Source organism: Narcine bancroftii, chromosome 3, assembly GCF_036971445.1.
Source record: "Narcine bancroftii isolate sNarBan1 chromosome 3, sNarBan1.hap1, whole genome shotgun sequence".
NCBI classification, from domain to species: domain Eukaryota; kingdom Metazoa; phylum Chordata; class Chondrichthyes; order Torpediniformes; family Narcinidae; genus Narcine; species Narcine bancroftii.
Window position 1 is genome coordinate 32,500,833 of NC_091471.1, and position 14,232 is coordinate 32,515,064.

At 43.0% G+C, this 14,232-nt stretch overlaps 1 protein-coding gene across 2 annotated transcripts; it reads left to right on the top strand.

Annotated features, from left to right (window-relative positions):
- Positions 1-9,159: 9,159 nt before the first annotated feature.
- Positions 9,160-11,490, top strand: LOC138756084 (uncharacterized). Of its 2 annotated transcripts, none has more exons than XM_069922746.1 (2): positions 9,160-9,982; positions 11,082-11,490. In XM_069922746.1, the coding sequence occupies exons 1-2, from the start codon at positions 9,428-9,430 to the stop codon at positions 11,148-11,150; spliced, it is 624 nt and encodes a 207-aa protein (XP_069778847.1). In that variant the 5' UTR covers positions 9,160-9,427; the 3' UTR covers positions 11,151-11,490. The 2 variants fall into 2 exon arrangements, with proteins under 2 accessions (XP_069778847.1, XP_069778848.1); XM_069922747.1 differs by having other exon boundaries at positions 9,218-9,722; positions 11,082-11,486.
- Positions 11,491-14,232: the final 2,742 nt, after the last annotated feature.

Genomic DNA, 14,232 nt, shown 5'->3' on the forward strand with positions numbered 1-14,232 from the left:
AGATGGAAGTTAAACTCCATGCTACCTAAAAGACAGGAATTTAGGGAGTTTATTGAACGCCAAATTAAAACATATTTTGAAATAAACACAGGATCAGTGAAAGACAAATTTATATTATGGGACGCAATGAAAGCCTTCATTAGAGGGCAGATAATAAGTTATGTGACTAAGATGAAAAAGGATTAAAATCGGGAAATAGTGCAGTTGGAAGGGGAGATAGTATGTACAGAAAAGGAATTAGTAAAAAGGGATGATATAACGAAAAGGAGAGAATTGGCAGACAAAAAAATTAAATACGAAACATTACAAATGTACAAAGTGGAGAAGAACATAATGAAAACAAAGCAAATGTATTACGAATGGGAGAAAAAACACATAAAATATTAGCCTGGCAACTTAAAACAGAACAAGCTAAAAGAACGATACTGGGATCAAGGAAAAAGGACAAACAAATTACATATAACCCAACAGAGTTTAATAAAAATTTTAAGGAATTTTATGAATAGTTGTATCATACTGAGAATGAGGGGAAAGTTGATAAAATAGAGGAATTTTTAGCTAAAATTGAATTGCCGAAATTGCAAGAAGAGGAACAAAACAAACTAATAAAACCATTTGAAATAGAGGAAGTACAGGATATATTAAAAAAGCTGCCGAACAATAAAACACCAGAAGAGGATAGATTTATAAAACATTTAAAGAGTTATTAATTCCTCCTCTCCTGGAAGTAATGAACCAGATAGAAGAAACACAAAACTTGCCAGATTCATGTAAGACAGCAATAATTACAATAATACCAAAGGCGGAGAAGGATCCATTAACACCAGCATCATACAGACCAATATCTTTACTTAACTCAAGCTATAAGATAATTGTGAAATTATTAGCAAACAGATTGGCCAATTGTGTACCTAAAATACTAAACCAAGATTTATTAAGGAAAGATGAACAGTGGACAAAGTCTGTAAACTTATTAATCTAATCCATGCAGTTCATGGAAATAAGAAACCAACAGTGGCTGTTGCTCTAGACGCAGAAAAAGTCTTTTACAGAGTAGAGTGGAAATACTTATTTAAAGTATTACAGAAGTTCAATCTACCATAAAAATATATAAATTGGATTAAAGCATTGTATAATGGACCATTGGCGAAGATAGTAGTAAATGGATATGTATCGAGTCACTTTAAATTAAGTGGGTCAACTAAACAGGGATGTCCACTATCCATTGTTTGCCTTAGCAATAGAACCTTTGGCAGAACTGATAAGAATAGAAAATAAGATAAAAGGAATAAAAAAAGGAGGAGTATAAAATCAGCTTATCTGCAGATGACATCATAGTATACCTAACAGAACCAGAGGTATCAGTAAAAGAATTACATAAGAAATTGAAGGAATATGGAGAAAGATTAACACAAATAAAAGTGAAGTAATGCCAATGAGTAACACAGACTATACAGAATTTAAAAAAGAATCACCATTTAAATGGCAAGTACAAGCAATCCGATGCCTAGGGATCAGTTTAGATAATAACTTAAGCCACTTGTACAAACTAAATTATCAGCCACTAGTAAAGAAATTGCAGGAAGATTTAGAACATTGGAAAGAATTACCGCTAACGTTGATAGGGAGGGTCTTCTTTGGCTTGGCTTGGCTTCGCGGATGAAGATTTATGGAGGGGGTAAAAAGTCCACGTCAGCTGCAGGCTCGTTTGTGGCTGACAAGTCCGATGCGGGACAGGCAGACACGATTGCAGCGGTTGCAAGGGAAAATTGGTTGGTTGGGGTTGGGTGTTAGGTTTTTCCTCCTTTGCCTTTTGTCAGTGAGGTGGGCTCTGCGGTCTTCTTCAAAGGAGGTTGCTGCCCGCCAAACTGTGAGGCGCCAAGATGCACGGTTTGAGGCGTTATCAGCCCACTGGCGGTGGTCAATGTGGCAGGCACCAAGAGATTTCTTTAGGCAGTCCTTGTACCTTTTCTTTGGTGCACCTCTGTCACGGTGGCCAATGGAGAGCTCGCCATATAACAGGATCTTGGGAAGGCGATGGTCCTCCATTCTGGAGACGTGACCCATCCAGCGCAGCTGGATCTTCAGCAGCGTGGACTCGATGCTGTCGACCTCTGCCATCTCGAGTACTTCAACGTTAGGGGTGTAAGCGCTCCAATGGATGTTGAGGATGGAGCGGAGACAACGCTGGTGGAAGCGTTCTAGGAGCCGTAGGTGGTGCCGGTAGATGACCCATGATTCGGAGCCGAACAGGAGTGTGGGTATGACAACGGCTCTGTATACGCTTATCTTTGTGAGGTTTTTCAGTTGGTTGTTTTTCCAGACTCTTTTGTGTAGTCTTCCAAAGGCGCTATTTGCCTTGGCGAGTCTGTTGTCTATCTCATTGTCGATCCTTGTATCTGATGAAATGGTGCAGCCGAGATAGGTAAACTGGTTGACCGTTTTGAGTTTTGTGTGCCCGATGGAGATGTGGGGGGGCTGGTAGTCATGGTGGGGAGCTGGCTGATGGAGGACCTCAGTTTTCTTCTGGCTGACTTCCAGGCCAAACATTTTGGCAGTTTTGGCAGTTGGAGGGTAAACTGCATTAAAATGAATATGTTCCCGAAGATACAATACTTATTTCAAATATTACCAATTCCTTTAACAGAAAAATTCTTTAATGAACCAATGAGAATAATAAGGAAATTCTTGTGGAAAGGGAGGATTCCTAGGGTAGCGTTAGATAAATTAGCAGAGAGGTATAATCAAGGTGGTTTGCAGTTACCAAATTTTAGAAATTATTATAGATCCGCACAATTAAGGTATTTATCAGATTTTTACCAGACAAGGAAAAAACCAGATTGGACTAAGATAGAACTAGATAAAATAGGGGAGAAAGTACCTGAACATATACTTTATAAGTGGAATGAAAAGCTGGTGCAATATAAAAACTCACCAGTACTGCATCATTTACTTAATACATGGAAGAAGATCCACTTAGAAAGGAAAAAAATGAATTATCAAATACCAAAATTACTATTGACGCAAAATTCGCTAATCCCTTTTACAATAGACAACCTTTCCTTTAGAGAATGGGAAAGAAAAGGAATCAAAAGAATAGAAAATTGTTTTTTGGGAAATAATTTATTTACATTTGAACAGTTGAAGTACAAATGTGGAATAACTCATGGTACAATGTTTGCATATCATCAATTGAAAGCTTATTTAAAGGATAAATTGGGAAACAGCTTGAGATTACCTGAAGGAAGCAGCTTTGAATATGTGATTACAGACACAATGATAATTAAAAGATTTATAACCAACTTGTACATTAAGCTGCAAGATAAGGAAAATGAAATAAACTATAAACCTAAGCAGAAGTGGGAAAAGGATCTAAACATAAAGATAAAAAATGAAGTATGGGAAAAGTTATGTTCTGGAACTATGAAGAATATAATAAACACAAGCTTACACATGATACAGTATAATTGGTTACACCAGGTATATATTACTCCTCAAAATTTTTTAAAATGGGATTCAACATTATCGGATAGATGTTTTCACTGTAAGGAAATGGGAACAACATTACATGCAACTTGGGCATGTACGAAAGTAAATACATATTGGGAAGAATTAAATCAGATACTAAATAAAACTACAAAAAATAACATACCAAAAAAACCAGAGATATTTAACCATATAACCATATAACAGCACAGAACAGGCCAGTTCGGCCCTACTAGTCCATGCTGTAATAAATCCTCACCCTCCTAGTCCCACTGACCAGCACCCGGTCCATACCCCTCCAGTCCTCTCCTATCCATGTAACTATCTAGTCTTTCCTTAAATGTAACCAATGATCCCGCCTCGACCACGTCTGTCGGAAGCTCATTCCACATCCCCACCAACCTTTGCGTAAAGAAATTTCCCCTCATGTTCCCCTTATAATTTTCCCCCTTCAATCTTAAACCATGCCCTCTAGTTTGAATCTCCCCCACTCTTAATTGAAAAAGCCTATCCACGTTTACTCTGTCTGTCCCATAAGTAACATAAGAAGTAAAGAATTAGGCCTCAAATTGGATAAAGTGCAAAAAAAATTCATTATGATAGCCTTAGGATAGCAAAAAAATGTATAATGTCAACTTGGAAAATGGAAGAGAGCATGAGTATATAGCAATGGTACATGGAAATTAATAAATGTATTCCATTGGAAAAAATAACATATAAATTTAAAAAATAAAGTCACATGTTTGAACAAATTTGGGAACCATACATGAAACATATCAGAGAGAGCTTGCCTACGATCTCCATCCCCTAAAATGAGAATGAAAATGATAAGAAGACAAAATGACCAGATTCAATGTGTAATAAATAGATGATGCATTTTCTTGTTTATTTTCTTTGGTGTGAAGATATTGTTTTATGGTTTTATTGTTTATGGGTATTGGAGGGAGGTGGGTAGAGGGAAGGGAGGGAAAGGAGGAAAAACAGGGAGAAAAGACCATTGTGTAAATTTAATGAGAAACATTTGTACATATTTTGGTTGATATGGTTCATAGTGTGAAAAACATTTAAAAAAATTTTAAACATTCAAAATGTTTCAATAGAATTTCCCCTCACTCTTCTAAACTCCAACGAGCACAGACCAAAAGCTGTCAGACACTCCTCATATGATAACCCTTTCATTCCTGGAATCATCCTTGTGAACTTCCTTTGAACCCTCTCTAATGTCAGCACATCCTTTCTTAAATGAGGTCTTCTATTCCTGAACATCTGAGATGTCCTCCTTCTTTAAAACATGTGGCTTCCCTGCTACTGCCATCAATTTAACCCTTTATTGCCCACACATCTGCCCTGACCCTTTCCGCCCCCAAGCACAATAAAGACAGGATAACCCCTTATCCTCACCTACCACCCCACCAGCTTCTGCATCCAACATGCACAGGTTTTGCTTCCTAGGCATTTTTGGGTGTATTTTATGGATTTTGGCCTGCTGATCATGAAAAATCACCTTAAAAGTTTCCTATCAAGTACCGTTTTAAGACGTACATAGCTCTGTGATATCCTGTCATATTTTAAGACTATTTCAAGTGTACAAAACTATGAAGTGCAACGTAATATTGAAAATTCATTTTTTTGCATTCACACTTAGACTTCATTCCTGCTGATCGATGAACTTGGTGAAAGATTTCACCAGGATATTGCAACCATGGAAAAGCAACATCAGGGTAACTAGAATCCATCAATGCTGCCCAATTATTGTTGGTCATGACACGAGAGGCATCAGATGCTGAGTACAAACATTTTTCAAAGGCTGAACCTTTTTTAGGTCATTTCAATTAACACAATATGCCAGCATCATTATGCAATTAAACATGATATATTTAATAAAAGTTAATTTAATATTTCTCCAACTTCTTATGTGATATGGCAAATATGAAATGATCTTTGTGTTCAGCTTGAAGTTGTCTATCATAATCCTCATTTTTTTAGGAAGCAAACCTTTTGAAAAAAAAAATTGTCCAGTGCTATTGTCCGCCACAATTTCCACCTCCTATGACCCCCAATCGCCTGTTCTCATTCAGATCAAGGTGGAAAGAGACAAGTTGGACTAATCCTAGCACAGTTGAGTTGGCACCCCATACACCACCTTATACCCCCTTCTCTGCTTTCCGCAGGGGCTGCTTCCTTCATGACTCCCTCGTTATGTTATCCCTTCTCAGTAATTGCCCCCTTGGCATCTACCCCCGTGACTTCAAGAAATGCCACATTTGTGGCCACACCTCGCCACCATTCGGGGCACCTAGACAGTGATCCCATTGTGGCCTCCTCTGCATTGGATAAATTGACGCAGGCTGGGAGATCACTTCATTGTGCGCCTTTGATCTGTCCACTGCAATAACAGGTCTTCCCATGGCCAAACACTTCAATTCCACACCCCATTCCTCTTATGACAACTCTGTTCATGGCCTCATGCACTGCCAAACTAAGACCACCAGGAAATTTGAGAAACAACACCCAGTATTCTCCTACCGAACGACAATGTTAATGACTACTTCAGAGTACTTTAGGCTCGCTCTCTCTCTCTCTCTCTCTCTCTCTCTCTCTCTCTCTCTCTCTCTCCTTATCCCTCCATCTCCTTTCCTCCTGCTACTCCCCCTGACCCCTCCCTGTATCACCACAACCTTCACCACAACCATTTTTTCTCCTCTGATCTCCCACCATTATCCATCTTATCCATCTCTTGATTGTTGGTCTGTACTCCTTCCCCTACTCGTTCCCTCATCCCCCCACCATCTGCCTGCTTTATGCTCATACCTTGATGAAGAGGTCAGGCCAAAATGTTATATCCTTTTGCTGTGAGACTTGCTGAGGTTCTCCAGCTCTTTTATATATTACACCACAATCACAGCATCTGCAGACTTTCTTGTTTAACTCCAAAATTTAAAATATTAGTTTAAAAAACTGAAACTAACTATGGGTTGAACAACATCAGTGAGAGACAAAAAATGGCCGACATTTCAGGCCGGAGCCTTTCATTGAGACTGGGAATGCAAAGGAGAGAAGCCAGAGTAAAGAGGACAGGGTGGGAGGAGCAGTCAGGACCATTGTGGCTTTGATGGATCAAGAAAAGACAAAGTGTGATGGCAGAAGACTGGTAGATGCCAAACAGGAGAGAGGCAAGAAAACCATGGGAGTCAGATAGAGCAATATGGGTCATACAAGGTGGGGATAAAGGCTGCCAGTGTAAGAATCTGATTAGATAAGGGTGAGAATAGTGGTGTGAAGAGAGTCAAATGGAATCTGGGGGGGAGGGAAGGGAATGGAAGAATCTAGTGAGAAAACGGGGATGAAGGGGATCGAAGCAAAGAGGAAGGGTGATGAGATTGGGTGTGGGGCTTGATGGGGCTCGGTGGGAACAGGGATTGATGTAGGCTCCTCTACATCAGTGAGACTAAGTGCAGATTTGGTGTTCATTTTGCAGAGCATCCAAGCTCTGTGCACAATGGCAATCCTGAGCTACCGGCTGCATGTCACTTCAACTCACCTTTCTCATTCCTATGCCAACCTGTCTGTCCTGGACCTTCTCTCTGCCAGAATGAGGCCCAGTGGAAACTGGAGGAACAACGCATTGTTTTTGTATTCTGCCCGTGCAGTTTGCAGCCTAAAGGTATGAACACAACATTTTCAAAATTCTAGTTAATGACTCACCTCTCTCTTCCTCCATATCCCTTCCACTCTTCCCCTTTCCCCAACCCCCACACCCCAAACATACTTCTTTTTTGTTTTTTGTCCCCTGTAGGAAGGTGATGTCAGTCTTTGATCTCAATAGTGTGGAGCAAGCCAACATTCTCTTTGGTTGCTTGAATTTCCTTTAAAGCTGGACAAAACAATGCACGTTCAAGGCCAGACAACAATAGAGGCTCATCTGTGTTCTCAGAGAACTTAAAATGAGCCAAACATATTTTTTGTTATTAAGGCATCCTTATTAACTCGTGTCTAAGCATTAATGTAGAGTTTAGGAGCTGAACTGGATGAGTCAATAGAAACAATAAAAGTCTGCAGACATTGTGGTTGCAGTAAAATCACAGAAATGCTGGAGAACCTCAGCCAGTCTTGCAGTGTCCATTGGAAGTAGAGGTATATTACCGACATTTTGGACCTGAGCTCCTCTAGCATCTCTGTGTTCCTGAAGTAGGCCTCAGGTCCAAAACATCAGTGATATATCTTTAACTGCTCTGGACAACACGAGTTCCTCCAACATCTCGGTGGATTTGTCCATATCCTTTCAAACACATGTAGGGCACATGTGAAGTCATACTGACTGTTTAATTTCATGATTCTATCACTTTTTCTTTGTTCATAGAATCTGTTTGGTGCTGACATTTGTTCATACTTTATTTCTTCAGATATGAGAAGGTGTTTCAGTCATTGATGGGTCAGGAGTCACATACAGGGTTAGGCCAGACAAGAACCTGATGGATTTCCAAGAAATCCAATGGATCCATGATATTGATGTGTCTTCTATCTCATGGCCGAATTTATCTCATCCAATGAATTGAAATCTGCCATGGAGGGAATCAATCTCATATCTCTGGGTCACTGGTCCTTAATACTGCCTGCTTGTCCAGCTTGCCACTTTAAATATCGATCCAGCATTCAGTGCTCTGCTGAATACCTAAATAAATCATCACAAGGCCAAATTTTGTTAAACAAGAGAATTTGCAGATGCTGGAGTTGAGTGCAACACCCAAAAGTGCTGGAGAACTCAGCAGGTCACGCACCATTGATACGAAGTAAAGGGTGACCAACGTTTCAGGGTGTGGGCCCTTTGTCAGGAATGGGTCTGAGTGAACCACACTAGACCCCAGAATCTGCTGATTTCTTATTTACATCCTACTGATTAAAGTCAGTTGGCAGCACTGGAGACGCAAGAGATCGCAGATGTTGGAATCTGGAGCAAAATACAAAACCAACAGCTAGATAAACTCAACATATTGGGTAGCATTGGATGGGAGAGTGTAGGAGTCATAGGGAAAGGAATTGATGTTTCAGGTCAGGACCCTACATCAGCACTGAGTGGAAAGGAAAGAGGGGAAGGGGTCCACTCTGAGCTGAGGGCACCCATCTCTAGTATTCCCAACTTTCAGCATTTAGCCATCATTTTCTATGCCAAGATAATGTAAATGCTCAATGAAACACTTCAAAGCTGTCAGTGGCTCCACACCCACCTCTCTCTTAGGCAGTGAATTCTAGGTACTCGGCACTCCCTGGGTAAAAATGTTCCCCCTTAAATCCCCTTTAAATCTCTTAATGATTACTCTAAATCAGTGGTTTCCACTCACATACCACCTTAAGCAATCCCTATGCCATAGGTGCTCTGTGATTAGTGAGGGATTGCTTAAGGTGGTAAGAAAAAGTTTGAAAACCACTGTTTTAATACCTAATTGACTCATTACGTGCACAGTTTCATAACTCCAAAGGAAACGGGCCAATGACAATTTTTCGCAAGCAAAATATTTCTGTAACAGTTTGGTCAGGAGCAAAGGTTCTCAACCTTTTTTCCCACCCACATACCACCTTAAGCAATCCCTTACAGAGCACCTATGGCATAGGGATTACTTAAGCATGTGAGTGGAAAGAAAAAGTTTGAAAACCACTGTGATAGTACATATCTATCACCAATGTACATAGTGTATATAGTAGTGTATATAGTTACTGTATCTAGACTGTGCTTATAGCGATTGGCTGAGAGCTAAGCCACACCCATTACCTGGGCCTTAAAGGGCTGTGTCCCTAGCCAGGTCGGATCATTCCGGACTGGTCGGCCACCTGTGAAGAGCTCCGGTCTTTTGCTAATAAAAGCCTTGGTTTGGATCAACAAGTCTTTGGTTCTTTCGACGAGCTCTACAATTTTATTAGCAAAAGAAAAATTTTTTTGAAAGGGATGGAGCGTCTAATTAGGCCAGAAAAACTTGATATCGACCCACGGTCAGCTACAGCCTTCAAAGCCTTTAACTTCTGGCTGCTGAACTTTGAAAACTTCCTAAGGCTCATTGAGGTGGAGGAGGATAACCTGCGTCTAACAGCATTGCTGTCTATGGTGTCCTTGAGAGTCTACGAGAACATCCAGGATGCGACCACTTACACCGCAGCCATAAAGGTACTGAAAGAAATGTATAACCAACCGGTGAACAGAGTTCATGCCCGGCTCGTGCTTGCGTCGAGGAAGCAACAGCCCGGTGAGTCCAGTAGAGCATATTTACAAGTATTGAAGGCATTGGGCAAGGACTGTAACTGTGTGGACAAAACTGCTGCCGAGATCACAAATGATCTCGTCCGGGATGCCTATGTGGCTGGGCTCAGATCAAATGAAGTGAGGCTGCGCTTGCTCAAACAAGGGGTTGAAAAACTAGAGGACGTGGCCCGGATTGCAATCACAATGGAGGATGCAGCCTTAAAGTCCACCGAGCTCTCTAGGGACTGGACCCCTCGCTCTGATGTGAGTAGAGTGCCCTTCTATCCTACCCCTGACGGCCTGTCGGCTGCTGCTACCCTGCCCCGTGAGAACCCGAAATGTTATTTCTGCGGGAGGGACAAGCACAGCAGGTCCCAGTGCCCAGCAAGAAAAGCCAAGTGCCAGAAGTGCCTTAAAAACGGCCACTTTGCTGCAGTCTGTAGGTCTAAAATGGCCGCCGGCAAACACAGTGCCTCGTGTGAAGCTCAACCGCCACTATCCCATTCAAACACTTCTTCCACAGAGCTCTCGTCCAATGAGAGCGAGGGCTCCCCTGCACGGCAACGCCTGACGTCACGGAGACGCCGAACCCGGAAGGGGCAGCCCACCCTCGCAACCATGGTGATGGCCCGCCTCTCGCCCCCGTGCGGGACACTCGACACTGCCGCCGCCACAGCCAACCCCGGGGCCGACGCTACCGCCGCTGCATGGTTGCGAGAGTACTCCCGCTTCCCATTCGCTGTGGCCTGCCCAGACACCACTGCCACCTCAGTGATACAGGCCCTTCACACTATTTTCACCATCTTCGGGTACCCCAATTCCATCCACAGTGATAGGGGTTCCTCATTCATGAGTGCAGAGCTGCGACAGTACCTTCTGGAGTGTGGTATTGCTTCAAGCAGGACCACGAGCTATAACCCACGCGGTAATGGCCAGATCGAGAGGGAGAATGCCACTATATGGAGAGCGGTTACACTGGCTCTCCGGTCTAAAGGTCTCCCCACCTCTCACTGGCAGGAGGTTCTCAGTAGTGCCTTACACTCCATCCGCTCCCTCCTATGTACTGCAACAAATGCCACCCCCCACGAAAGGATGTTCCTTTTCCCGAGGAAATCCGAATCAGGAACCACTGTACCGGCATGGCTCACCGTCCCTGGCCCCGTCCTTTTGCGACGCCACGTCCGGCACTCAAAGAACGACCCCTTGGTCGACCGGGTGACTCTACTCCACGCGAACCCACATTACGCCTACGTTGGGTTCCCAGACGGGCGGGAGGACACTGTTTCGGTGCGGGACCTAGCTCAGGACGCGGGAGAACCAGCAAACCCCCCAACCCAACCTTCCCCAACTCTTTATTCTCCAGGCCCCGTGCCGCAGCAGAAGGACCAACCGCACCCGGGCCACCCTGCCGACAACACGACTGGGGAATTGAGCGACGGAGCAGTCGCACCCGACAAGCCCGCTGGCGACACCACTCCAGCGACCCCGATCCCGGCACCACGGCGGTCACACCGGATGGTCAGACCCCCTGACCGCTACAGTCCTTGACCTACCCCTTCCTTTCATTCTCTCCCTCGTTTTGTTTTTCCCAGGGTCAGTTCTCCAAGAAGGGGTGAATGTGATAGTACATATCTATCACCAATGTACATAGTGTATATAGTAGTGTATATAGTTACTGTATCTAGACTGTGCTTATAGCGATTGGCTGAGAGCTAAGCCACACCCATTACCTGGGCCTTAAAGGGCTGTGTCCCTAGCCAGGTCGGATCATTCCGGACTGGTCGGCCACCTGTGAAGAGCTCCGGTCTTTTGCTAATAAAAGCCTTGGTTTGGATCAACAAGTCTTTGGTTCTTTCGGCGAGCTCTACAACCACTTCTGTAAATCTATAGTTTTATCCATCTCTGATATGGGGAGTAGTTTCCTGTCGTCCACCCTGTCTGTACCCTTCATCATTTTATATAGCTCAGTGATGCACCCTCTTAACCTCCTCTGTTCCAAGCCTCTCCAGCCTCCCCTTCCGTTCTAGTAAATCTCCTCTTCAGCCTCTCCATTTCTACCATATTTGACCTACAACGTTGTCCTGATATGTTTTCCTCCATTTTATAGCCCTTACTAGTTACTGTATATACGAGGCTGGCTCCCCCATGAATGACTCATCCCTTAAGTCTCCTCCCCTTTTGCCCTGGCCATGAAGGTCACGTTACCTTACCCCCTTTCCAGCAATCCTGTACCTGGATCCGGACCAGCCAAAGGCTTGTGTGCATTAAAGCCTTTTGTTCCTGCAGCCTATGACTGTCTGGTCATTGATCGAGCCTAAGAAATGTGATGACCAGAACTTCACATGACACTCCAGCTGAGGTCTGACCAATGTTTTACAAAGATGGAGCCCCAAAAAATACATTGATGAGACTTTTTCTATGCCTTGATAGGGACCTGCTGGGTCTCAGAAGCACATGAAAGGGGAAGGATCTCTGCAGTACAGCTGATGCTGAGTTTTGTGCTAGGTTGATGTGTCATTTTCAAAAATCCATTGATGATGGATTGAGGGCAGCAGTAAACTTTAACATCAAAGTCTGGCTTCATTGAGAGATGACTCCTAAGATACGAGAATTTTAAAGTTATATTCTAAAATGTAGAGATACAGTGAGGTAACAGGCCCTTGCAGCCCACAAACTCTCGCAGCCCAAATACACCCAAGTGACTAATTAACCTATGAACCCATATGTCTTTGAAATGTGGGAGAAACCTGATCACCTGGTGACATGGTTGGTGTAGCCGTCAGCTCAACACCTTTACAGCACCCGCGATTGGGACTGGACTGGGGTTCGAGACCCACGCTGTCTGTAAGGAGTTTGTACGTTCTCCCCATGTCTGCGTGGGTTTCCTCCCACAGTTCAATGATCTTTTGAAACTCGGCCTCTGAGTGCACACAATCCAAACAACACACCAGCATTCTGCATTATCAGCTGACCCGCAGGTAACTTCAGTTCTCACTTGGAGACACTGAAGTTTGAATAGTTTCCCAATGAAGAAGTTTGTTGGAGGTGAGGAGCAACATTGAGAAAAGCATAAGGGAAATGGCACAGCCTGGTTTAAAACCTGCTTTCATTGACTTTGCCTCTGTTGTCCTTGCAATCAAAGGCTTTAGTGATTGAAAGAGGTTGTGTGTAGTGGCTGGTGTTGCTCACTGCATTTCATTTGGAGTTGAAAACCATGCCCACCACATCTCTAGATAGGCAGAATGCATAATTAGAGTGGTCATAACAGAACCACTGTGGGGTAGAGACCATTGAAGCTATACGCTCCTAACTCCCTTCTTTCAGATTTCAGATTTATTGTTAGGAGTGCATACATGACATCACATACAACTCTGAGATTCTTTTTCTGTGGGTGACACAGAATTACCACTTTATTTCAGTCTGCATCCCACAGCCTTCTCCTGGTTTCCAAACCTCCGACATGATCAAGAAGCCTTCAGTGCCTGAGGCCCTTTGGCAGTCGTGCTTCCCCTCAGCGCCTTCTGAAACCCCAGTTACAAAACCTGGTTCCCATGAGCCAGACTCCAGTCTCTATAACATTAAACAACTTGTTTGTTTTTCCCTCTCGTGTATTTCTGCTTTAAGCCTACAGGACCAGGAAGTTCTGCCTGCCAGGTGGCTATTTGAATAATAATGGTCCCAGCATAATAAATAGGAGCAGGAATGGACCATTCAGCTTTGAGTGTGCTCTGCTACTCAGCAAGATCATCACATCTTCCAGCAATATCCTTCTATCTCCTCATTTCCTTAATGACCAGCAATCTATTGATCTGTGTTTACAATGAATACAACATTTGAACTTCCAATGCCAAAATATAGAATTTCAAAGCTTCACTACCTTTTAAGTGAAGAAATTTCTCCTCACTCCTAAATGCCTGCCCCTTCTGAAACTGTGCCCCTGGTCCTAGAATCCTCAGAAAAAGGCAAAAATCTTTCCTACATCAGACATTCAAGAGAATACAGTCTCAGTATCCTCAATCACTCCCTATACTTCAAACCCACCATCCCTAGAACCAGTTAGGGAACATTCATTGCCCTTCCTCAATGGTAGGTTTCTTCTTTCTTGGCAAGGGTCATCAAAACTTACACAATGCTCCAGGTGTATTCTGAAAAAAGCCCCTATAGACTTACAAGATTTACACTCTTCTGTATTCAAATAAAGGTCATTTATACTCTTCCCTGTTTGCTGCATGTGTACATCTACTGACAACATTTCCCAGCATCAGTGGTTAAATAGAGCTTGAAGAATTAGAGAGGACCCTTTCCGTCCAGTACACAGTATCTTTAATCCACTACCATCAAGAAGGAAGTGCAGGAGTATCAAGATCAGGACTACCAGGTTGGGAAATAACTTCTTCCCACAGGCTGTGAAATTGACGACCTGTAAGCAAGTAAATCATCCCAAAATATTTTTATATATATATTTTGAATTATATCTTTATGTACAAATGTGAGTATTATGTACTGTGTATTGC

Bases quoted from the DNA above. Each gene is read 5' to 3' on its own strand.
- LOC138756084 (XM_069922746.1), top strand. From the start codon at position 9,428: ATGGAGCGTCTAATTAGGCCAGAAAAACTTGATATCGACCCACGGTCA. The intron at 9,983-11,081 runs GTGAGTAGAGTG...TTTATTCTCCAG, and splicing joins ACTGGACCCCTCGCTCTGAT to GCCCCGTGCCGCAGCAGAAG.